Genomic DNA, 25,951 nt, shown 5'->3' on the forward strand with positions numbered 1-25,951 from the left:
TTGCTATTTTTCTAGCATGTTTTCTGTCATCTTTTTAAAGTGCTTTTTGATATATAGCCCCCCCATTCCACCAAATGAATAGTAAATAGTTGTTCTTGATATTCTTTTTAAACAGCAAAATTTTCTTCCAATGGGAGGGTGGCAGAGAGGGGACGGGACACACCAACCGTTGGTGAATTGAGATTAATATCCTGAAGTATTAGTGTCTTACCACTTAGAAAGCATGACACTCCCAGCTTTGTACAGGAGTCCTGTTTGTATAACTTAATTTGTCATACCTGCTTAATTCACAAGTGTCCTGTAAAGGATGATATCTCTATACTGGCTATTGGATGTTGAAATAGACCCATATGCCCCCCCTAATTTGAGCTGGGCAAACTACTGTAGAACCACATTGACATCTAGTGGCCAAAATGATACACACTGCTATTGAAGGTATTTCCCAAGGAAAAGTATTTCTCTAGTGTTATATTTTTCTGGCATGTTTCAATTTGAAAGAGTAACATGTATTTTACATTCTTCATACTAATGTTCGTGGGTGTTTTGAACAATGGTTCAATATGTGTGTGTTGGTGGGGAAAGAAATGCAGAAAACCAGTGTGATGGAAAATGCAAAATGGGTTTTGGCATTAAGAATATTACCCTAATTCCACCTTCTCATGTTCCTATGAGTATTTGTGCTTTCACCTCTGCCAGCCTCATCTGGCATCATTTACAACTGAGTGATTTATAAAGTGCAGTAAATATCCATTGTTGGAAATACGGGACCAGTATTATTTAAGTTCAACTCTTAAAACTAAAGCTGTATGCAGATTGTTTTCTGAAAACAATGGCAACAGCTCTCCTTGCAGCCAGAAGATAACAGCTGTTTATATTTTATTAAGTGTAGAGCAGTCTTACTCTAGATAATCTTGTTTCTCCCTTTCATCAAATAAAAGTTGTGCGTTTTTAATGCTTTAAGACTATGTCAGGTGGGGTAGCAAGAGTAGCTTTACTCAGGTGATATGTTTATTTTCTTTAAAAGGGCTCATATTAGTTTGATTCAATTTAATTTATCAAATTATACAATATTAAAATTAGGAAAACAGAAACAACATTCTGTTTTCTCTCTGGCCTGAATGAACCAGGTCTTTGTTGTGTTGGAGAGAGTAAGGTTTGGAAGAGAGATTCCTACTCTCCAGTAGCAGAGCGAAGCACAATGGTGACTGCCAGAAACGTTTAAACTTGGTTTTATTTACATCTGCCCTCATCCACCTTTAAGCAAATGCTCCCTACAAAAATACTGAGACTAGAATAAATCACAGCGAGTTTTCTTTGGAAATGCTGGAAGTGAATGTTTTCCTCACAGAGTTTCCAGAAGTTGCAGCAAACAAGTCTCCATCAGCTGGTGCCAAGACAAAGATGAAAAAAAAATGTTCCAAATGACTTAAAAAGAAAACTACTTCGTTTTCTTATGAAAGAAATCACACAATCTTTGTGTTAGCAAAGATACGGGGTCTAAATTCTCCTTTTAGAAAGATTTGTCATTCATGTACGGCATTTGCTATGTTGGGAGCAAAGCCCTTTCATGCATGCAAGTGTTACCTCTTTCAAAATAAAAAAGTTCCTTCCAGTAGCACCTTTAAGGTGCTTACTGGAAGGAACTTTTTTATTTTGACTATGGCAGACCAACACGGCTACCTATCTGTAACTGGAACTTACCTCTTTCAGTAAGAGTCATTAACTGTATATCACAACATGCCATCCACCACAAAATAAAGCCAGGCGTGCTTCTCTAGGGAGAGTTTGGTTAGATTGGTTACTTGTTAGATGCAGAGGTATGGTTAGTTCTTGTCTGCCCAGGAAGTCGTTTGGTCTATCTACTCAGAGCTGGTGTCACTGTTCCACATCCCTTTAAATAAAATGTTGGTCCACTATTTTAAAGCCTCCCTAGCCATGCACAATGACTGTCTCAAACGTACACACCTCAGCTTAACTGTGAAGTGAACAAACTGGATGGAAGCTGGTTTGAGGGGAAACGCATCCAAGAGGATAGGTATGGATTTTGGCTAATGCTGTGTGTGTGCATGACTTCAGACACCAATGGTGGAAGCGCATTGGAGCCAGAGTAAATGGCACAGCATAAGAAGCATGGATGCTGTAGGTTGTGTGTGTGTTTTTACTGCATCTGTTCCTGCGCCTTTAAAAGCATCTCTCCCCCCCCCCCTTCCCTTGTAATTTATGGGTATTGGCAGGCAAGTTAAGACTGAAGGTCATTATTTTGAAGTGAAAAGGTGTCACCTTGTATACATGGCACCTGAATCCCCTTCATTTTAATAAAGCTGTGCTTTGTGTTTCTATGGCTCCTGCTCACCTGGAAAATTGACCGATTTGCCGTTGAATCTGAAACTTCCCAAGGGCCAGGCATGCTCCAGCTGGTGAGCCATCATCACGTGTAACGTGCCCCCCCTATGGAAATGATATGCTAATTTATGCCCCCAAATGAAGCATCTGTGTTGCCATTTGTGCTGCAGATACCAGCAGAAGATCTCTGACAGTTACTCAGGTGTTAAGAGTTAAGTGAGAAAAATCAGATTTATTCCCCATTACTGCCATAGCCACTAAAGCAATTGAGACTGGATTTTCCCCTTCCAGTGTTTCATGACGGCATCTTAATAGTTAGAGTCTTGGTGATGCATTACCAGAAAAACTTTCCCAGCTGAATTATTCATGTATTCAGCCTACTAAGCCAGATAATAAGAGATGGCAGAACCTTTCCTTCAGTCTCATGGGGCATATTCATATATTTTAAAGATTAATATTCTGGCCAAATATATACCTTTCAAGGTGTATTTTTGTCTAGCTTTTTCCATTCCATTCAATGAGTTTTCTATTATATTTGAATTTTATTCCCAAGAAACAAAACTAGAATGTACTCACTTTAAAATGAAATAGGTGTGTTGGATTACACACACACACACACACACACACACACACACACACACACACACACACAGAGCATGCACACAGACATGTAGAGAAATCTTCCCAACTTCATTATACACCTTTAGGCGCCAGGCAAAAACATTCCTCTTCAACCAGGCCTTGGGCTGATTAACATTCTGTACCCTTTTAAATGTGTTTGTGGAAATGGGAGGGGGAGAGGGAGGAGTTAGTGTTTTGTTTTGTACTTGTTTTTATTATGTATTTTGTATTTTTATCTTGAGAACCACCCTGAGATCTATGGATGAAGGGCAGTATACTAAATATAGATAGATCAATAGATAGATCCATACTGTCCAAATTGTGTTACCCTCCTACTACTGACTAGTAACATTCAGCCATTGCAAACTGTGCACTGATAATGCTGTAACAGCCCCCTTTTGGTTATAAGCATGAATATGGTCCTTGTCAAGTATCCATGTGTAATGGGAGATTAGAAGCTCTAGTTGCAGTCTGCCATTTTGTTCCAAGGCTACAAATGATTCTGAAATGAGAGCAAGGTTCAAGCTACGGACAAACTATGGCCTGCACAAGCCACAGTTTGCTGCATCTGGACAAAACAGCAAACTGTGGTTTGCGGCATATTGAATCGGATGTTTCTCATTTCCACCTCTTGAACATGAAGGAGCAGGAAAGAGGAGAAAGGGAAGCACACAGGCTCAAGACTTGCCATAGCTCATGCTCTTAACATCATGAGGCTTTCCATGGTTATGACTGAACTGGGCCCATACATGGCCTTTTGCAGGATTGGATTGGGAGTCTTAATGACTACCTACAAAATTGCTCAGTAATTGAAAGACCTGTGGATCAAACAATCAAGGATTAAAGGCACAGCAGAGGTCAAAAATGTTTATTAAAATTTATATCCACTGTTTAAAAAAACACCCTTAAAGCAGTTTACAAAAAGATATCCTATCTTAACCATGGGATCAGAGTAACAATTCAGAAGGCAAACTAAGAGTTCAATTAGATTTCCTTATCTGGTAGTAAGCCAGTGTATCCCTGTGCAGACAACCCACCCAAGTGTGTATTTTATTTATTTATTTATTTATTGCATGTACGTCCCACCATTCCTTTTATAAGTTCAAGGTGGCAAACATGATTTTCTCTCCCCCCCCCCATTTTATTCTCCCAAAAACCCTGTTAGGTAGGCATGAATGTATGCATGAAAGCGGGGCTGACGTTCTGACTTTCTGGTTCTGCCCACAATTTCCATGTGTTTACTGTGTGTAGGACCTTCTGCAGCTGTTACATTCAGATTGTGCAACCAGAACATTTGGGCCCTACACAGAAGTAACAAGTTGAAGTCTGGAGATTGGGGTGTAGCCAGGAGGTTAGATCCTGCCTGCCTCCACATATCCATTTCTACACTTTGATCACCTAACATAACTCTCTCTTGCATAGCCTTTAAGAAGATAGGCAGAAATTTGGCAGGACAGCTTTCTCCGTCATCTGATAAAGCAACTGTTTGTGTTCATCATAAATTTTACAAGTTTCAAATCTCCAAGGTTTTAAAAACTGCGGAAATTTGTAATGCAAATTGTGATTACTAATTCTCATTATAAAATAAATAGATTAAATAATAAAAAGGAATGTTGCCAGAATGATATAAAATCTTGGGATTACTTTTTCCTCTGAGATCAAGAACATCGATTGTACATTTACATTATGTACAATCGTGCAAAATACATTTGCTGGATTATCTGAGGCAAAAATGACAAAACATTTTTTTAAATAATTACAGGATCATTAAGCCTAGGCAATTACACACAAATGGGCCAGCACATAAATGATTATTAACTGAACTGCTAGATAATGTTTCATACTGTTTGCTATTGTATTTGCTTCTGTAGGATAGCAAATCTGGGTTTCCATTTGGACAGAATAGCAAATAAACTGATGATCTGTTGTAAGCGCATTTAAACATGGTTGGGCACATACATTAAACCCTACAATTTCCTCTGTGTAAATTAAAAAAAAGCTTTTAAGAATATGACTTTTGATCTATGCAAGGCTGAATTGTCTCATACTGCAGTGTAGTTAATCCACTATTTGCAACATTTAGGCCTTTGAAAAGTCTGCAAGGCTGAACCACATCTGGCAATTGGAATTATAATTTACCACACTCAGCAGTGATTAGATTACATATTTATTTAATGTGTATGAATCCACAGTTCCTGCTCATGGGGCACTTCCCCAAGAGGAAGAAGAGGAATCAGTTTTTGCCCACCTGCAGCAACCTGCCAAATCTGCTGGCCATAATGTTTTGGATGCCTCAGACTAAGGACCTGACAGCTTCCCAGCATAGCCTATCCAAGAACACCTTCACAGCTCTAGCTGCAGGCTGCAAAAATGGGAAGTCACCAAGGTTTTCAGAGACAAGACACCAGCCAGTAAACACAACGGCACCATCTTTTTGTTCTAACATCTTCCTTTAATACTAAAGGTTTTTCTGCCACTGCAATGCAGCTAGGCCACCACATTCCCTCCCAATGACCAACAGTGCTGTATCATGACAAAATATCATTTCACATATTGTTGGGAGGGAAAAGTGAGCAACCCAACCCCAAAAACTTACCCTCTTTCTCCCCCAGAATAACTTGGCATTGTCTTCCTACTTAAAAGGTAAAGGGACCCCTGACTGTTAAGTCCAGTTGCGGATGACTCTGGGGTTGCAGTGCTCATCTCGCTTTACTGGCTGAGGGAGCCGGCGTTTGTCCACAGACAGCTTTCTGGGTCATGTGGCCAGCATGACTAAGCTGCTTCTGGCGAACCAGAGCAGCACACAGAAACGCTGTTTACCTTTCCGCTGGAGTGGTACCTATTTATCTACTTGCACTTTGATATGCTTTTAAACTGCTAGGTTGGCAGGAGCAGGGACCGAGCAACGGGAGCTCACCCCGTCACGGGGATTCGAACCGCCGACCTTCTGATTGGCAAGTCCTAGGCTCTGTGGTTTAACCCACAGCGCCACCCATGTCCCACTTACACCTACCTTAATCCCCTAAATTTATCAGTGAAAACAGCAGAACAGCCCTACTAAACCCAGCACAGGACTGTATGCCATTAGAAAGCTGAGGTACATTAAAGGCTAGGTCACGGCACAATACACTTAACTGAAATATTAATTTGTTGTGATGCATCTTGTTTGTGTCTTCTAAATTATATGGACTAGTGTGTGGGGTGTTGATGAGCAAAGAAGCCTGCATTTAAAACCCTAAATTCAATCTGAGGACCTTTGGGTTCTCTATGGCTCTCTCACTGTATGAGATACGCACACAAAACTTTCCTCCACTTCCCAACCCAGAAATTCAAGGAAGAGGATGCCCTGGATGATACCACAGCTGGTGAGAAAATGTACACTGAAGAGAGAAAGGAAAAGAGAGAGGGGGAATTATTTATGTGATGAAAAGTTGTACATCTGTGGATTTTACTTTTAAAGACAAAATATGCTTTACTATAGTGGATGGATTTCATAATGCAGTAAGCCCACAACTTACACACATTTAACTTGTGCACATTCAGCATTATGTGCTTGGCAAAAATAATGATGATGATGATTGAAAATATGAAAATGGGGCAGAAAGGGGGTGAGTGTCTGAGCAAAAAATACTTTGCCAATCTCCACCGCTACCGCTGCCATTGTACCCAATGTGTTTTGACTAGACATGATTTTGGCATTAGGGACATAACCCCCATGTAAGTTGAGGGCTTGCTGTATTTAGCTAATCTGTGCACACTCCAAAACAAAACTGACTTCCAAGCTGAAGTCTGCATAGTCAATAGTAAGTACACATTTTAAAAAAACCATATAGTTCTACTGACATCTACTGGAAAGAAACAACTCCTAATGCAGTACTTCAAAGTTGTTGCTTTATTTGTAAGACCATAAGTTTGTAAATGTAGACTAATATAATAATTTTAATATCAGGTGTAAACACATTTTAGATCCATTTAATAAATATTTGTTAAATATAGATAACGAAGTAATTATAAGTAGAGAAGCGAGTTTCAGGAAAACACTGTACCAGCTCCTCCTAATGATAGTTTGGTGGATTAATCTGAACAAGACAGCATACAAGACCAAGAACCAATTCCGATTGTTAAATTTGCCTTTAGTGAATTTGAGCTGCCTTTGGCCTTGTTGTAAAATGTAATGGTTTCATCCCATGCATTTTTTGCAAGGCACTCATGTGCTTTAATTGCTATTAGCAAGAAGCCTTTGAAAACCTGTGTGGCAAGACATTCCAGGGCCAGTGACACAGCAGGGTTTAATTCCTCTGGATGATGAAACACAGTGTAGATTTATGGGTCCTCTGCAATGTTTTATTTATAAATATGCAAGTAGGGCACGCTGGAAACCAATAAGCAGACACCAACAGCAGGCAGCAAATTTACAAATCCTGCATCAGATTCCCAGAGAGCAACATGTGCAACCCTGCTAAGTCTATTATTGAGTTTCTACTCTGCAGTTTCCAAACAGTCTTCAAAGGCAGCCCTACATACAGTGCGTTATAGAAGTCAATGCAAAGTTTTACCAGAGCATCGCTAACTGTGAGTAGGCTGTCACTGCCTAGGGCAGGTGTCTGGAACCTTTAAGACAAAAAGAGCCACTTGGACCCATTTCCAAAGGAAAAAAACTGGGAGCCGCAAAACCATTGCGACATTTAAAACAAATATATCTCCGGAGCCACGATCTGACAGCGGGCAGGAAGGTGGTGTCGGGGCGGTGCGTGACTAACGCACGCACCACCCCCATGCGATGTCACAGCCAGTACAGCGCCCGCCACAGTGGGGAGTGTCGGGGCGCACAATGCGCCTCTTCCCCTCGCTAGTATCCGCCCCGGAGCCGCGGCAAAGGTGTAAAAGAGCCACATGCGGCTCCAGAGCCACGGGTTGCAGACCCCTGGCCTAGGGGGTGCCAGAGCTGGAACACCAGCCAAAGCCAATGAAAGTCACTACCTGGGCCAACAGTGACAAAGCAGGATTTAGAAGTAGCCCCAGACTACAAAATAGATCCTTTGGGGCAGTGCAACCCTTTACAGAACAGCTTGAACACAATCTCTCTGATAGCAAATCCCACATTTGGAAAGCCTGATGAGGCATGTGAAGGAGCTATATACACACACAGCACCGACACATGTGTCTATGGCTGCTCTGTGCATGTGGGAAGATGCTGGTGAGATGCAGGAAATGGCTGCATAAGTGCAGTGCATTAACTAAAACACAGTGGTACCTTGGTTGTTGAATGGCTTGGCTCCCAAACAAATTGGCTCTCGAACGCCGCAAACCCGGAAGTAAGTGCTCCAGTTTGCGAACGTCTTTTGGAAGCCGAACGTCCAATGCAGCTTCTGCAGGAAGCTCCTGCAGCCAATCAGAAGCTGCGCCTTGGTTTTCGAATGGTTCCCGCAGTCGAACGGACTCCCAGAACGGATTAAGTTTGACAACCAAGATACTACTATACAGTTAAACATTCCTACTTCTCTGAGTAAAAGGGTTTCGGCTCTCCCTTTTAGAAGCCCTCACCCTCTCCCCAATGCCAACGCTCGCTTTTGCAAACCCTATATCCTACTCGTCTTTCCTGCTAGCTACATTCCTACTATAAACTGCTTCTCTGACCACACACAACCACTTGCAGAGCACCAAACCAAGACCCCACACTACAGACAAGACTGCTTACTGATGACAAGGGCTGTTTCCTTAATAGCAATCAGGAGCAACAGGTGATGTTGGCAGCTAGGACAATACTTCCAATTTATAGAAGTACAGTGGTACCTCCGGTTACATACTTAATTCGTCCCAGAGGTCCGTTTCTAACCTGAAACTGTTCTTAACCTGAAGCACCACTTTAGCTAATGGGGCCTCCTGCTGCTGCCGCACCGCCAGAGCACAATTTCTGTTCTCATCCTGAAACAAAGTTCTTAACCCGAGGTAATATTTCTGGGTTAGTGGAGTCTGTAATCTGAAGTGTATGTAACCTGAAGCGTATGTAACCCGAGGTACCACTGTATTATAATTTCAGAACTGAACTGTTTCATAACCCATTTTGTAGGTACTATGTGTTTCCTCAATTCTAACCAGTATTGACTCTGTCAATAGTCAACCACAAAAAAAAGCTTTTGCAAAGAACTATAAGAGCAGGTTTATTTCATTCAGTGTCAAGAGTAAAAATAAAACTAAAAATCCAAGAACTTTTAATGCATTTTTATAATGGAGTTACTGTCAGAAGCGATTTTATACTTTTGTAGTTGATGGATATCAAGTTCGCTTTTCTTTGATTTTGGTAAAGATGCCATAAATAAAAACCTAATCTAATCCATTCAATACAACTGCGCCCATGACATTTTACAGAACTGGATCGCAAATTGAAAAAAACAAATAAGACTAATAAATTCAGAGTAAAAGAGTTTGCCAAGCACATGAACTTGACGTCCTGTACTATCAACTTAATGTCTCAGGTGTATAGACAACCAAACAGCAATTTCCACTTGCAGACCTACAATCCACAAGAAGCGAGTTCAATCTTTTATGAAGAAACTATAATAAGCATTAAAATTGCCTCACAGTTCTATTTCAATATGAAATACACTTACAATCATCACAGTAGTGAGCAAGCTGTTCAAATGAGATTATTTTTTTTAAAATCCCCAAGATTGCAAATCAATTAAAACATATGATTCAGCTAGCATTAAGCACTTTTACATACCATTGTTCCAATGTCCCCACTGTGGAAGGACGTGTGGATCTAGAATTGGTCTCCACAGTCACTTACGGACTCATTGTTAAAACCATGTTTATGGAAGACAATCTTACTCAGTGATCGCCAAAGAAGAAGAAGAAATGTTATGTATTACTTCAGGAGAACCTCACTTATAAGAGCTAGTTTGATGGCCAGACTATAGCAAAGAAATTTGCCAGTAAGAAAAACTGGGAAATGAAAATACAGTACAAACCAGAACTTGACAGTAGGCTGAAGCTTCATTTTTCAAAGGTGTTTAAGATTCCTACTTGGTGCAATTAATTCTTCCTTCCCCAGAAAACCCTTCCCCAGAAGTGAAAGATAAGACAGGGAAACACTGAATTTCCTCATTTAATTGTTCTTAACAAAGTAAGTAACTGAATACAGAAGAAATCTCATTTGTTTAAGGCCTTGGTTTCTGAGCAGCTGAGGCATTGAACAAACTGAAAACATTTTCTGGCCCCTGAGTTCTGTTACTATGAAATATTTCTTTTTACTCCAAAATATTTCCATGTCTTCGAGATAAAACATTTAGGATTACAAAAAATCCTTTCACTATCTGAGTGACTGGTATTTTAACTGCACACATACAGGGGAAAGATAAAATGGCTATGCGATTTTGCAAACTGAATTACTGTTACATTTTCTTCTTGTCCTTCCTTATTCTTTTGTTCTTCCCCAGCTGCTTAGATAAATTTTCCTAGAGAGAGGAGGAAAAAAATCAAAATGAGCACGACTTATTTCTTACTCTGCATAAGCTGCTGTGCTTTTCTGCACTGGTAGGATACTTTCAAGGTTAATGATCTACAATTAATACTCTGTTTAGTTTTATGTTTTCCTGATTCACTGAACGGATTTTGAAAAGATTGATACTTGTGTCATTAAGATTATTTCTGAATGGAAAAAGTTGTCTGCAAAATGATGCTAACCATTCATAACCATTGGAGACGTTACAGAACACATTCCATTTCAACTTTTTGCCGTTAGGCTTTATATAGGAACTGTTTTCTCTTAGGTATGAGTGACAGACAATACAACTGGAGCTCTTTCTTGCCACCTGTGGGGCTTTCTGCACAGAAAACAGGCACTATATTAACAACATAACGTAAATAAATTACACTGTACTTTCCATGGCACACTGGTGTTGTTTCTGATTAATATAATTTTTAAAAGAGTAATGTTTAGACTATTATGCTTCATTTACCCCCTCTTTTATATGACCAAGATCAATAATACTATTGTATAACCCACTGAATCATAAAACACAACATGTTTTGTTCAGAGCAGGTGGCGTTTTAGGGCTCTGAAAGATTTTAAGTATTGGATGCATTCCAAAAAACTTAGCAACTGGTACAAAAGACAGTTGATTTCAGATGAACATGACGTTTTTACAGGTTTTATACCCTGTTTACAGAATTACCTTCAACACAGGGTAGAAATTAGTCTCCTAAAAATTCAAGACCCTCTGTCACTTTCTATAGCCTTTACCTTTAAAATTCTCCATCTCTCCACCACTGCCCACCTAATCTCCTCTTATTACATGTCTTAGCTTTGCCATGTTTCATGGTGCTACTTGATCTTTCCCTCTCTGTCTTCAGTGCTCATCTTCCAACTCCTGTTCTTTCCTTTTGCCACAGAAATCATGCACCAAACACATCAAGCAGAAAAGGAAGCAAGACCGAAAAGTGGCGTTCAGCCACTCACAAGCATGCACCTCTGACTTTATTCCATTGTTTCCTTCTCAGAACCAGTCCCACGCTGAACTTGTGGGGAGGTGAAGGAGAAAACTGTCAGTCCGGGGATTGGGCATGAGAAATAATATTCACCAAAACACAACCTATTCCTTGAAAAAGCTTTCCCACCAAACTACTTTTAAACTTGGGGGGGGATTTAAATAGTAGTTTTCTCATGCAAGAAGTAAACTGAAAAATTCAGTTACGTGCACATGCCATTTTAGAGTATGTCTATGTGTGTGGCATTTCAGCAGCCAGTTAACAGAAGCCATCGCTATTAGGGTAGACTTACAGGGGACTTGGTGTAGTTCTGTTCCACAAGTATATTTCTGGCACAATTGTTGATGTGTTTAAAACGATCTGGTCCTAGCAGGATACCACCATACCAACGGGACACCACCACCAGAACATTGCAGACATCCAGGATCTGTATAAAAACACTTGTCCATTAACATCTGGAAGATGAGCTGTGTGACTTGTGTCTGCCTGGATGTGCTTTCCTGTATACAATGAGTGCATGTCATTGTGGATGTCACTCTCTGGAATATTTCTAGAAATAAACATTACCCCCCCTTTTTTTAAAGCACAAGCCAACTCCGTCTTCCCTTGCCCAAAATTCTTTAATAAGAAAAGCTGACATTGGTCCAGAAACTCAAATTCTGCACTGGTACGTCAACAATTCAGGCATATCCAGCATCTACAGTGGTACCTCGGGTTACATACGCTTCAGGTTACACACTCCGCTAACCCAGAAAGTGCTTTAGGTTAAGAACTTTGCTTCAGGATAAGAACAGAAATCGGGCTCCGGCGGCACGGCGGCAGCAGGAGGCCCCATTAGCTAAGGTGGTGCTTCAGGTTAAGAACAGTTTCAGGTTAAGAATGGACCTCCGGAACGAATTAAGTACTTAACCCGAGGTACCACTGTACTTAATAAATTCAGCATCTGACTGTTAACTACTCTCGCTATTGGGGAAGAAGTACAGCAGGAAGAGGAGAGCTATTGTAAATGAAATGTAGAGGGCTGCAGGAGTGGAGGCAGCAGCGCCACCTGCCGGACCCCAGACCTCCCATTCAGCGAAGGCTAAAATCACTACAGGGGAAAAATCCAGCAGGTGAAGCTCTTCTGGCCATAATGTGTAAACAGGGGCATTGCGAGGGCGTTTAGCTGAGTTTTAGGAGGATGCCCAGTGTGCTATCTCACAGTGTACGTAGGACCAAGAGACATGGATGGAGAGGAAGCTGCTGCAGTGACCTGCAACACCTGTGCCCTGATTGTCTTGCTGACTGAAAATGGGCAACACTACGCCTGCAGCAAGAGCAAGCTGGAAGAGAAGCTACAGCAACTTGAAGCCTCTTAGAGACCAGATATTAGATGAGGCTGGAGCATGACGGACTCGTGGAATGCTGGACACAATCTTTCACCTGCCCATTGCATGTATCTAGTTTTTAAATACAGCCATAAGGCTGATCAGCATGGAGAAACCAATTCATGGCCTTGGACCAGATTAGGACCATGGGCTATGCTTTCAAATTATCTCCGTTGCAAGATCCACAAAGATTCTTTAAAAGTTTTGTTGTTTTCACCAGCATATACAAACAGTAAAGAATTCATGATAGCAAATATTTTAAAGAAGAGAATACTTTCCTCCCATCATTTAGCCAAGTAGGTCCTTCCCAAGGGTGCTCTCTGACGGGGAGTCAGTTTTTGAGCCATTGCTCAAAAAAACACACACCAAATCTCTGGGAAGTAATTGCCGAATGCTTTAAGTCCCAGTTATTTTAAAACCACATTGGGATTTTCCAAAAACCAAATTCTGCCACAGACATCAAATTCCAAGTGTTCAAAACTGTAAAACATGAACAGGTCATGTTGTCTGCATCTCCCTTAGGAGGAGATCTACTACAGTAAAAGGAAACAGCACACAGACAAAGAAGGTGGTCCTCCTTTGTTTCAGACACAATTCATAGCAATTTCTTTTTTAATAAATCCCAGTTGCATGGCTTCTCTTTTCACTGTTGAGAGACGGAGTACTATTAAGGCTTTTCTGGGCTCCCATGCCTTTAAACGAAGCGCTTCTAATTTACAGGTTCAAGCAATTTTATTGCCATCTATTGATTACATTGGGGGGATTAGTGACTAATCTCCCCTTGAGTAGCCTCCCTGAGAATTGCCCTGCGTCAATTTCCTTTCCCCACAGGGGAGGCTAATTACTTATTTCCTCTTTTTTTAATAGAAAGCCAGTGATTTAATTTTTTTAAAAAACGTACTTGATTCTTCTACTGTTTTAATCTGTTATGACCTGGCACACGAGGAGGATGAAGAACTTTTCAGCAGGTGCATAATTTATGGTTAATTATGGTTTGATGTGACATATGAACTGGGTTTCTATGTGATGTGATGTCACCATATTTTGAAACACTCAAGTCCCGTCAGCCAGTGATGTGTGGCATATGAGCAAGGAATCTCACTGCACCAGAATGTAAATGTGATGTAAAGGAAACTGGGGAAATTAGGCACAGACTGCCATTTTCAGTGTTTCTGTCTCTAGTATCTTTCTGCGGATCTTGTAATTCTACACCTAGAAACTGAAATTTCCACTAAATAGTACCTAGATGGTAGGATCTTTTTATTACTTTACAGTCTTTCCATCATTTAGCTCCCATGTGTAAAAATACTCAAATAATGCTTTCTAATCATTATCTATCAGCTATCTAATCTATCTATCATCTACACTCAATACAGATTTGTAGAATAAACTTTATTTCAGAACTACAATACAAACACTGGGGGCGGGGGGGGGGGGGATTCTCCAATTACCAATTGGTTCCTTTTACCTGCATGAGATGGAGAAGACGTCCACCTGCGGCTGTTTCACCGTCATCTTCACAATCCTGTAAGAAAGTCTGCTTGTCTTCACAGTATATCCTAAAAGCAAAAAGTGAAACAAAAAGTGTCAAGTAACAAAGCAAACATCCTTACATGTTTGCTGCTTATCCCATAATACATATCTCAACAATATTGTTTATGGGGCTCTTGCTTTTATTCAAACGCCTTAAAATCTATCATAACCACCTGTAGTTACACTGTATGACAGCGCGAGAGAGTTTTGATGCTATTAAGGTAACAATCAAGGCAGACGTTTCTCTTGTTCATCCCTCTGAAATAATTGCCACTGAAAATTGGCTACTCACCTGTATGCGTATATATTGTGAGTAGCACTGGCTATTTTCTTATTCTTGTACAACTCAGCAAGAACATTTTTCACCTACGAAGGAAAAAAATGTGTTTTTTTTCTCCCAATGTATAAATGCTTATATGCTTCACTTTTAAGGTTTTGCAAACAAGGCTCATTCTCTGCAGTTACTACTAAAACATTTCAATTAAATTAAATGCAACAGTGGTGCAGACTGCAATATAGCGTCCATACTTCTGGTACAAGAAATTATTCATTTGCGCAAGTACATGTTTCCTTGGCAGTAAATGCCACTGGATGCAGTGGTGTATACGTCTGTGCAAATGTGCCCAGGACAACAGCCTGCAAGCGTAAAATTTAAGACAGCCTTTCCCAACCTGGTGCCCTCAAGATGTTTGTACTACAATGCCTATCAGTCAGCATGGCCAATAGAATGACAGGAATTGTAGTTCAAAATATCTGGTGGACGCAAGGTTGGCAAAGGCTAATTTAAGATTTGGTGTAATGGTAAAATGCACCCAGTACCACCTGAGATAGTGATGCTCAAGGAAGTTAATGTGTTAACCACAAAACTCCAAAGACCACGAGTGCAACGAAGATCTTTCCAAGACAACCAAGGGTGCCCCAGAGTACAACTTCAGCTACATGGACTGTTGGGGCTTACAAGGAACATGGACTGGGATGGGGGAAGAAAAGAAAGGAACAGGTTACAGATTGACAGAAGGGCTGATTCTTTGGGTTAGCATTTTTTTTACCATTGCTCAGCCTCCATGTTCGTCTGTAGTACCTTCTACCGCTTTCCTTTGGAGGAAAGTGTCTGGAACTTGGACTGTATCACCAATGTCCTTAGTTATGATAAAACTATACATATTTTAAAAGAATGGCTGAAAAATGTGATGCAAACATAAGCTGAGGTCCTACATTTCCTTCTCTAGACAGCAGAGCTCATGGAATATACCTTCCCATCTCCATCCTCTCAACAGACCTCTGCAATTCTCCTCTGTGGGGTCCTTCAAAGTGGTATTGGGAAATGAGGGAGTCCATGAACGGAAGATGCACTTGGGATTCAAGCCATTGTCAAATTTTTAAATGAAGAGTGTGGGTGGAGTAAAGAGAAGGTAAAGATGAAGGATATAGCAAACTGTTGAGGAAGGAAAGCACTGGAGGAAGATCGACCTGCAGATCTTAGCCTTGGGAAAAGTTTTGTATGCTTAGAAACGTGAGCAGCTAGCCAGGTACATAAGTCCAGTCTTGTTCATTTGGCAAGGCATGTGAGGAGGTGAAAAATGGGGCCCTTGATATCTTATTAAAGCAAAACACTACTGATCAGATGCCAGAGAAGATGCACTGCCTGATCTAGAAAGTCACAAGGGGCTCTTTGTGGAAGAAAATGAAATACGATAGCGGTAGAAATAACGTCAACAGGCCTTTACAGAACAAGACATCAAAGGCTGCTTCTGGGGGCTGGCACCCCAGACCCACACACCATCTTCCTGTTTGAGCTCTAGGTCACTCTGTGTAGCCTGTAAAGCCTTTTTCTCACTCAGAAACTTAAATCAACAGGATCAACAGTATGTGGATTAAAACAACAACACACACTGGGTTGCTGTTTTGCCCAACAGGTTACAGAATCTATTGTGTTAATCTGTGGAAATAATCAAGATTCCTCCAATACCCCTTTTACACATTTAATCTTTGTCTGCACTGTAGGCCCTAAGAGCTCAATAAAGAATTAGATGGTAATTTATTAGTTGTCCTTCCCCCCATATCTCCTTAAACGTAGTTATCTATTGTTCTGTTCTTATCAGATGGCTCATGTTTCCCTGTACTAGATAAACCCTGTGATGAAAAAACTGTTTTAATAAACAATGCATAATTAATACCACTTTAAGCAAAACATTATTAAAGCTGTGAGAGCTCGAGAAAACATGCCTGGCAAGCAAATTGCTTTTAATTCAAAAGGAGAGAAAAAAAGTCATCTCTCTAGAGTTATCAAAATACATCTCCAATATTTATCTTTGCAGTATTCCCATTATTTCACAGCAAATTCACTTACTATGCTGGGGAGAGGGAAAAACTGATATAGCATACCTCAAGACACAGTTCTGCAAAGAGAATTTTGCTTTGAAAACAGTTTCCCAAATCATATATTTCCCTTTCTAAGGGGAAAAATGCACCAAAGGAGGGCAATGTAAATAACTAACTGTGCTAATAATCAACCAGCAATTCTAGAACAGTTTCCACCAACACCACCACGCAAATGGGACTGAGCTGGCACAGTCTGGTATGTGTGCATTAATAGTGCATTCCTATGAATATCTACTCAGGAGTATGTCCCACTGAGGCCAGTGGGCTATACTCCAAACTCTAGTGGTGCAGCAATAAAACTTTTGGCAAATCTGCAAAACTAAGCAGGGTTTCAAATTGGATGGTGGACCACATGTTGAGATGCCTGCATTGCAGGGGGCTGGACTAGATAACTGTCAGGTCCCTTGAAACTTCAGTCACCACAGGTGTTCATGTCAGCAGAGGGGAACAGCCTAGGAAACAAAGGAGGCGTTTGCACTGCACCAAATCCCACTACGGTTGCTCACAGATGTATTTCCAACAGGTAATTTATTTGCAGGGGCATAAAGCTGGCCAAGGGATGCGGGTGGCACTGTGGTCTAAACCACTGAGCCTCTTGGGCTTGCCAATCAGAATGTCAGCGGTTTGAATCCCCGTGATGGGGTGAGCTCCTGTTCTTCGGCCCCAACTCCTGCCAACCTAACAGCTCGAAAGCACACCAAAAAGTGCAAGTAGATAAATAGGTACCGCTCCAGCGGGAAGGTAAATGGCGTTTCCGTGAGCTGCTCTGGTTTCAGTGTTCCGTTGCACTAGAAGCGGCTTAGTCATGCTGGCCACATGGCCCAGAAAAACTGTCTGCAGACAAACGCCGGCTCCCTTGGCCTGTAAAGCGAGATGAGCGCAGCAACCCCAGAGTCGTTCGCGACTGGACTTAACTGTCAGGGCTCCTTTACCTTTTTTAAAGCTGGCCACTGTGGATACTTTGGTCTTATGCTTTTCAAATAAAAGCTTTCACAGAACAGATAATGCCTGTAGGACTCTATAAGTTATCCCAGAGCTGAGGATAACATGTGCTATTTCTGTGCAATCCACTGCTCAGTTTCAAGCCACATATACAATCCTATTGATTCAAAAGGGTACCATTCATCTTTTCTTATCTGATTATCTTGAATCCAAATTACTGCACACCTCTTTTTTTACAAATATCCTGGATCCAAAAGGCTACCACGCATCTCTTCTTTCAAGATAATCCTGAATCTAAATTCCCCACGTCATTCATTTTAATCTGGATAGCAATATTTAAGCCAATAAAACCCTCTGGAATGGATGGCAGAAATCTGTATTTTGCAGAAGAAAACATATTTGTGGTGTCTGTGTTAAGCAAATAAGAACATATACATATATGCTTACAAATGTATACTTATAACCTAGAGACGAGGAGACTGAAAGGCCTGTCAGAAAGCAGATTTTACTAACCTGTTTGGGGCTCACAACAGGTGCTAAATGTGCCTGGAAAGTGCTTCTTCGGTCTGTAATTGGGTTTCCATGATAAATTGGAGGCAGCTCTTCATCTGCAAAGTTAAGAATTTAGGTTTTGTGCAAAGGTGGGCTACTGTACCATCTCTCCAACTAATTCAGAATGCCCCTGCTAAACTAGTCTCTCCCTCCGTCTCCTACGATCACAAGCTTCACTCCTCTCTTTTAAATCCTTTACACTGATTTCTTTGCTTGTCTTCCATCAACTTTTAAAGCTTTCCTTCTCTACAGCTTGCTACATGTTTACTATGGGTTAAAAACTGCAAACAAAACGCTGCCTCAAACAGGGAAGAAAGTCAGGGAATAGCTGTGCGTGAGCAGAGCGGAGAACATGAACGAAAGGCTCACTTCATGCTCATGTACGCAACACATGCTTCTCTTACCAATATTTATAAAGCGCAAGATATAGTGGGGGGAATCTCCATGCCTCACTCTTCTAATCTCACCTAGGATCACACTCCTGTCTCTTCTGCACCATGCCATTTGCTAAGCCATTCACTGTACCAACAGTAACTTCCCTATTGATCCCTGCACAATTGTGGTAAAGGGGTCCACAAACAGAAAGCAGTGTGAGAGCTATGGCATTTTCTGATCCCACCTCTGATGTCCATGTGCTGAGTGAGGTGGATATCTGAGGAGGGAAGGTTCAGGAAAGAATGATCAGGGTTCCAGTTCCCACAGAGATCTGTGCATGTAGTCTACCCTAGCTCAGATGCCCATGTCTAACATGCAGAAGTTGGAGGCAAGCCTTAGGGAATCAGTCCCTTTGTAAAATGTTCACCCCCTTCACAAAGGCATCAGTTCCTCTTTTTATTTTGCCAGACCCACTTTTTAATCAAAAGATCAGACAATACAGTGCAGATACCTAACACAAAGTCACAGGAGGCCAAGGTGATTTGCAGTAGTGCTTTCACATGGCTTGGCTCCACTTCATGAGCGCCGTTTCACATATATATATATATATTTAATAGACACAAAAGTAAGAGTGGAAACATAACTAAACAGCAATAGCTACTCTACCTTCTTGGCTTTCTGACAGATCAAAATTCAGAGTTACAGCTGCACATTCCCGGAGGGGTTGATACTCCAGTGAAAAATTCTCTTCATACTCCAGATCAGTTTCTTCTGTAATTTTTTTAACATCTGGTCCTACTGGTATAAAAACAATACCTGCTTTAAAAGACTTTCTTGACAGTTCAAACTATTTTAAGTGATTGGTAGCATCTGTGGGGAAGTTAGTGGTAGAATTACATTTGCAACTGGCACTTCTTAAGAAACACGTATAACACATACTTTGAAAAATAAATAAAAAGGATGCATTGGTCATTCAGAGGGCAGAGCAAAGTATTAATTATAACTGTCTAAACCACATGTAAAGTACAGTGGTACTTTAATTCATTCCGGAGGTCCGTTCTTAACCTGAAACTGTTCTTAACCTGAAGCACCACTTTAACTAATGGGGCCTCCTGCTGCTGCCGCACCGCCGGAGCATGATTTCTGTTCTCATCCTGAAGCAAAGTTCTTAACCAAGGTAATATTGCTGGATTAGTGGAGTCTGTAACCTGAAGCATATGTAACCCGAGGTACCACTGTATTATAAAATATTTTGGACCCAATACTAGGAATACCTACATGTGCAATTGTCACATAACAACCTACAGACAGGTTGCATTATTTTTCTGACATCCAAGTGCTTCCCATATCAGAAAAAAAGAAAATGCATGAAGTGACACTCACACATCGTATTTTTCAGGGTTTAAAAGAAACACAAGGGTAAATTTTGCATGTGCAGATTTAGAGAAGAAACATAGCATAGCAAGTATTACACAGATCTTGCCATCTAACTTCTGTGCGTTTTGAACTTGCAAAAATTACCTCCAGGGATCACAAACATGTGTGCAAACATGGTTTGTATGTCTAAATTTCCCATTCCCGCTATGTGACTCACATATTCAAAAGCCTTGAAAAATGTAGTAAGCGTATCACTTCAGATAAACACAAGCAAAGTTCAGATGATTACTAGGAAATTTCAGCAATAATCTACAGATGGGGTAAAGCAAGGCAAATTATTTGGCATAGATTACTATAACACCTTATTCTGCTGAATGTCCACTATATCTCTCAGGATGCTGCAATCATTTTCACCCACATGCTGATTCCCTAGTACATGACACCAAAACGTTATACCACTAGAGGGCAGAGAGAACTACCAAATATGGGCATGGCTAAATGCACGTCTGGCTTCAAGAATGCTTTGCAGAGAATAGCAGAAAAATATGTGGGCTGCAAATCCTGCAGTTTTCAAAGCCACACCTATAGTTGAAAAAAAAAAAGGAAGAAAGCACAGCAGATCACATTAAAGATCCCACCCTAAGTGTTGTAATCTACCTATTAATTTCCCCAGTAAACGTGACACCCCTCAGGAAGAAACTAAACAAGAACTATCATACTGAAATGTCTCTTATTTCTTTTTTGTATCAAGATGATAAAATTGCAATTTGGAGGAATAACAGAAATGCCAGACTACATGCCTGTATATTCCAATTGTGTTGCTGTTCTGTTGACAGAGAAGCAAGACTTTGGTATAATGGCTCCCTCCCTTTGGAACTCCTTCCTCTTACAAATCAGTCAGTTCCATCTCAATTATTTTTTCAGTGTCTATGGAAGACCTTCCTTTCACAACAAGCTTGTTAAATAGAGATTTTTATTCCCTGCCTGTATCGGCACTGGGCTTGAAAACTGTGTCTATATTGTTTAACCGCTTTTCATTTGTCTTGTTGGAAGCAATTGATACATGAAATAAAAATAAATAAATATTCCAGAACCTTAAGCCACATACAATGTTAATTAGTACTATTTCCATTGCATAAATATTTTTGTATTCCTGGTTTCAGTTCTGCTATCAGATATTTTTAAACATTTACTAAACTGCAGCTGGTATTCCTGCTTTAATAGCACTCTCACCGTTTCTCACTTTAGGAGGACTGCTGAAGCCTCTGAGAAGTGGCTAAAAGTGCCTTTCTAATAATAATCTGCTGATCTAGTGGAACTAGATGTAACACTTTGCTTGAAATTGGGTTTTATTGGGGGGGAGGGGGGGATATAGAAAGCAGAATTGATAGTTTTCTCAAGCAACTGAAAGCGTCTTAGCCTGCCTCTGGCTTTATTTACGCTACAGATAGGTAGCCGTGTTGGTCTGCCATAGTCAAAATAAAAAAATTCCTTCCAGTAGCACCTTAAAGACCAACTAAGTTAGTTCTTGGTATGAGCTTTCGTGTGCATGCACACTTCTTCAGATACACAGTGTGTATCTGAAGAAGTGTGCATGCACATGAAAGCTCATACCAAGAACTAACTTAGTTGGTCTTTAAGGTGCTACTGGAAGGAATTTTTTTATTTATGCTGCCTCACATGATCCAGCTCCACGGGGGCCTTACAGTGAACGAAGGCAAGACTGTGTAGACTGTCATAGCCCTTCCCATGTCTGATCATAAGCCCTGCATGTACTTCTGGTTATTGGGTCACATGGTGCCCAACAGGCTTTAACACAGCCTTCTCACTTCCCACTTGTGGTTTTTCTACATAGTAATGATCAAAAGTAATCATCTAGGGTTATATGCAGTGCCGTGTGAGCAGAGTTATGTGTGTGCAACAGGACTTCTCCTTCCTTTCCCCATGTGTTCCCAAAACCTGCTCCGGAGCGTGGCCTAGACCCATTTGTTTAGTACCTTACCTGAATCAGAAGACTTCGATTTTTCTATCAAAAATTCACGTATCTTCTCCACCCATAGATAAAGGATGCTTTCACCAAGATTCTGTCTGAAAAGCATGGTACAAAATATACAAATCTACAGTGGTGCCCCGCAAGACGAATGCCTCGCAAGACGGAAAACTCGCTAGATGAAAGAGTTTTCCGTTTTGGAGGTGCTTTGCAAAACAAATCTCCTATGGGCTTGCTTCGCAAGACGAAAATGTCTTGCGAGTTCCTGCGGGTTCCCCCCCCTTTTCTAAGCCGCTAAGCCGCTAATCAGCTGATCCGATAAGCCGATAAGCCGCTAAAAGCCGCTAATAGCGCTAATCCGCTAATCCGTCAATGGGCTTGCTTCACAAGACGAAAAAACCGCTAGACGAAGAGAATCACAGAACGGATTCTTTTCGTCTTGCGAGGCACCACTGTACTCTAAAATTACTTTTTTAATGGATAGCATCATAGAAATCTATATGTTTCAGATGTGGTTTAGGAGCCTTCTTGTGTAAAAATATCCTATGATACACCACTTTCATTCCAGGGACACAGAGTGGCTTGTTCTTTAGGTTTTGGAAGAGAGCAGTCAGGAAGTGCAAACCTATGCATGCTTCCTCAGAAATAAGTGCCATGTGATGTTACACCATAACGCATGGCCTTTGCCTAGTTTTGCTATAACAGTTGTCTCATTAAAAAAGAATGGACTATTTTGTATAAAATCCATAAATCTTCATTTCCAGCAAAAGGTTCTGCTTCATATTACTTTTTCAACATTGCTGCCATCTGCTGGAATTATGTATAAAGCATTTCAGGACAGTATTTGGATTTTTAAAAATATAACCAAGACATTTATTATGATTACATTTGTTTGCTTGTTTGTTTTTCATTCATTCATTCATTCCCCGCCTTTTACTCTGACAGGACTCAAGGAGGCTTACAAATAAAACCAAGAATAGCTAAAAACATAGAAAAAATGATTAAGCATTAACAGAAGTCAAGCACATATATAATCTGAAAACATACAAATAACTGCAATAAAAGCAGCATGGCAGCAGCTATGCTTCCTCCTCATCAGAGCACTTGAAAGTCGTGGCCCTTTTAATACGATTAACAGATATAGCTGCACCCACTCTCCGCTGGTTTGTGAAAACATGGTTTTCACAGAAAGCAGATACTATGCTAGATCCCAGCTTCCCATGCTTCTTTCTATGATTCGTATTCCTACAAACAGTACAACTTACACATAGAGTTCTTCCAGATAATTTGCAAGTTCCGCATATTCCTGTCCAGAAAGCCAAGGAGCACTAGAATAAAAAAAGGAACGTACTAGTTTAATATTTGCATCATTTTAAAACCAATTTCTACTTCAAGATACTAAAAACACCTCATCGTGATTATGATTTTATATGCTTTGGCAAAATTAAATCATGTTGCAATTATAGCTTCTTCTTCATACTGGGACAGTACCCATATCACAAAATATGATAATAAAAAACTAGGAAGAGACACATTTTCACTTGCTTTCTCTCTTATGTTGCTATAATTTAGAGTTTGCTGAGTTCCTTTAAACCAGGACGATTAGCTGATTTTGGCCAGAGGGCTACATTCCCTGTTGGTCAAATCTCCAAAGCTGAAGTGTGTATGGTCACCACACACTCACTTGCTCCACACAAGCCTGTGTATCACACACACAGATTGGTTACATATTATGAAACTAAGAGTTTGGAACAAAAGGCACAGAAGCTTTTTTCAAAAATATTAACTTATCACTTACTTAATTTGATAAATGGGTGGTGCTGTTGTCGGATATTCAGGAGGAAGGATCACCTGAAAAGTTTTAAAAGTAGATTAGCCAGAAATTTTCATTCCAAATCTAGCTGGGGACAGGGTGGAGGAAAATGCAGGACAGTTCCAAAACATTGTTAAGGTATTAAATAACTGGAAACACTAGTACATAAATTCTTAGATGACAGTCCTGCACACAAAGTGAGCCTTACTTATGCATAAACATGTACAGAATCAGTATCTTAGGTGCCTTATGTCTCTCCCATAATATACAGATTTTACTTTTCCCATTTTTTCGGCATTATACATGAGACAGATGCAAACATTAAAGGACAGAACCCACAGAACTATCTTGCCAACATTAAAACATACTTGGAGAAATAAAAATCCTAACCTACAAAGAAAGTTTTGCTTTTATAAAAGTTACAGAACTCTGCAACGACTAATAAAGTAGGATGTGTCTCCCTACATTCGACTGCATCATTTATAAATCAATTGTGTGCTAAAGAATAGTCCTAGTTATTCTTAAGTAGGGCACCAACAGTTTCAAGACAGGGTGGGGTCACATTCCTCACCACATTCCCCAATGATGCATTGCCATGCTAGCTCTGACCTCTAAAGACTGCATGTTGAGTGCAGTCACCAGCAAGGGAATCCCTGCTCACAAGCAGCACCTTGTGCTTACAGGCTTCACAGGATCGGGACCCCCGATTCTACAGGGTTCCTGACTGTGTGGATGCCCAGTGCAGAAGCGGCTGTGTGTTTGAAGGGATCCCCTTGCAGACAACCAGTTATGGTTCAGTTGTCAGAGGGTGGAGCTGATGCAGAAGAACTTGCCCTGCTCTAAGCTTGAAATCATGAATGCCTTATATGTGAATAATGCATAATGAAGGCTAAAGTTAAACCCAAAAGATTTGAGGCCAAGCCACAACCCAGAATTCTTTCATTCTTCATTTTACTTGTATGCTGCTTTTCCACCAAAATAATCAAGCGCAAAGCAGCTTATAACAAGAACAACAACAACAACACCTCTCAAAATCAACCATTTCAGAATAATGTAATAAAACATTTCAGTACATTTACAACGTTACACCTCCTGACAACAGCAAAAGTAGGTTCAAAGATGCCCATCTGAGATATCCAGTTGCAAACTCAAAGACCAATTATGTTACAGGAAAACCTACCTGCAGACAGAGTCTCCACTTTGGCTTTTCCAGGCAGTCGCTAATCTGAATGCAGAATACTTTTGCATCTTCATCAATGGTGCACCATTCATCACCATATATAGCAGACAAGGCTTCAATTTCTTCTGTCTAACAGAAAATTATGCAGTAATATTTTATTTTATTTTATTTATATACTGCTGAACTACAAGAATTCCTAAGTAGTGTGCAATAAACTTGATGCAATGTAAATCAGTTAAAATTACAAATTCAGAATTCAGTTGTTGGAATAAACAAAGTCTTCAGTAGTCAGCACAAGCCGGCTACCCAACACAGTGGCTGCTTAGGAGCAAGGTGTAACAGAATCGGAACATATGAAGAGCCTGCTAGATACCCATCTCATCCAGCACCCTTGCCTCACAGTGCCCAAATCTAGGTGGACTTTAGGAGGCTATCAGAGAAATCCACTAAGGAAGGATTTATAAGCAGCAGCTAATAATGATGGTCGCATTAAGGTAGTGCGCATCTGCATACCAGGTGGTGGGAAAGTTTCCTTAGCGGCATCCTGGAAGCATCTATCCGGCCACTCCTGAATTTGGTAGAATTGGGTCAGATCCAACTGGATTACGAATATATTAATATGCTTCAAGGTGATGCTAGACTACAATGCCCATCATTCGCTAACCATGCAAGTTGGGGTTGCAGGGCGATGGAGTCCAACCATATCTGGAGCCACATGTGCGCCCCCATCGCGACCTTAGCATGCAGGCAAAACCCCTTAGGCAAACGCCCCGTTTCCCTGACCTGCCCCCTTCTCCTGGAAGCCGAGCCCGACGCCCCGCCATCAGCCTCCCGCTCCGCAACGCGCTCACTTGTCTCTGGGCCGTTTCCGGGTCACTCGCCGCCATCACGGCGCGGGGAGGCGGAGCTCGCGCGTCCAATCAGCCCAGCGCCCGGGACGCAGAATCCTTGCCCCCGAGAAAGAGGTTAGCGCATGTGCGTAAAGG

The 25,951-nt window shown here is 40.9% G+C and overlaps 2 protein-coding genes and 1 long non-coding RNA gene across 12 annotated transcripts in view; 1 reads left to right on the forward strand and 2 right to left on the reverse strand.

The window, feature by feature from the left end:
* Positions 1-25,951, forward strand: part of OSBPL1A (oxysterol binding protein like 1A) — a 165,159-nt gene that overhangs the window by 60,151 nt on the left and 79,057 nt on the right. Inside the window, exon 1 of one of the 3 annotated variants that reach the window (XM_083517689.1) lies at positions 25,856-25,930. The exons of the other annotated variants lie outside the window; for them this stretch is intronic. The gene's annotated coding sequence lies outside the window, so the exon portion shown is untranslated. Of the gene's footprint in view, positions 1-25,855; positions 25,931-25,951 lie in introns of those variants that run through there. 3 annotated transcript variants of the gene reach the window in all.
* On the reverse strand, positions 6,834-8,496 carry LOC310713536. The gene is made up of 2 exons (XR_014529318.1): positions 7,894-8,496; positions 6,834-7,555 (listed from the first exon to the last, which is right to left on the reverse strand). It is a non-coding gene; the product is annotated as an uncharacterized lncRNA (long non-coding RNA).
* Positions 10,055-25,930, reverse strand: IMPACT (impact RWD domain protein). 8 transcript variants are annotated; one of them, XR_014529285.1, is made up of 11 exons: positions 25,817-25,930; positions 24,966-25,094; positions 23,771-23,823; positions 23,238-23,300; positions 21,985-22,070; positions 19,272-19,400; positions 18,192-18,286; positions 14,647-14,720; positions 14,290-14,380; positions 11,747-13,301; positions 10,055-10,421 (listed from the first exon to the last, which is right to left on the reverse strand). XR_014529285.1 is itself a non-coding variant. In XM_083517805.1 (11 exons), exons 1-11 carry the CDS (start codon positions 25,850-25,852, stop codon positions 10,359-10,361), a joined length of 954 nt encoding a protein of 317 aa, XP_083373931.1. In that variant the 5' UTR covers positions 25,853-25,930; the 3' UTR covers positions 10,055-10,358. The 8 variants fall into 8 exon arrangements, 7 of the variants coding, with proteins under 7 accessions (XP_083373931.1, XP_083373929.1, XP_083373930.1 ...); XM_083517805.1 differs by having other exon boundaries at positions 11,747-11,881; XM_083517803.1 differs by having other exon boundaries at positions 11,747-11,881; positions 19,272-19,403.

Source organism: Podarcis liolepis, assembly GCF_965112155.1.
Source record: "Podarcis liolepis genome assembly, chromosome: 8".
In the NCBI taxonomy this organism is placed as follows: domain Eukaryota; kingdom Metazoa; phylum Chordata; class Lepidosauria; order Squamata; family Lacertidae; genus Podarcis; species Podarcis liolepis.

Coding starts and splice junctions, on each gene's coding strand:
- IMPACT (XM_083517802.1), bottom strand. CDS start 25,668: ATGGTTGGACTCCATCGCCCTGCAACCCCAACTTGCATG. Junction 14,381..14,646: donor CACAATATATACGCATACAG/GTGAGTAGCCAA, acceptor TTTTGCTTTTAG/GATATACTGTGAAGACAAGC. Junction 10,422..11,746: donor AGAACTACACCAAGTCCCCT/GTAAGTCTACCC, acceptor TCCTCTCTCTAG/GAAAATTTATCTAAGCAGCT.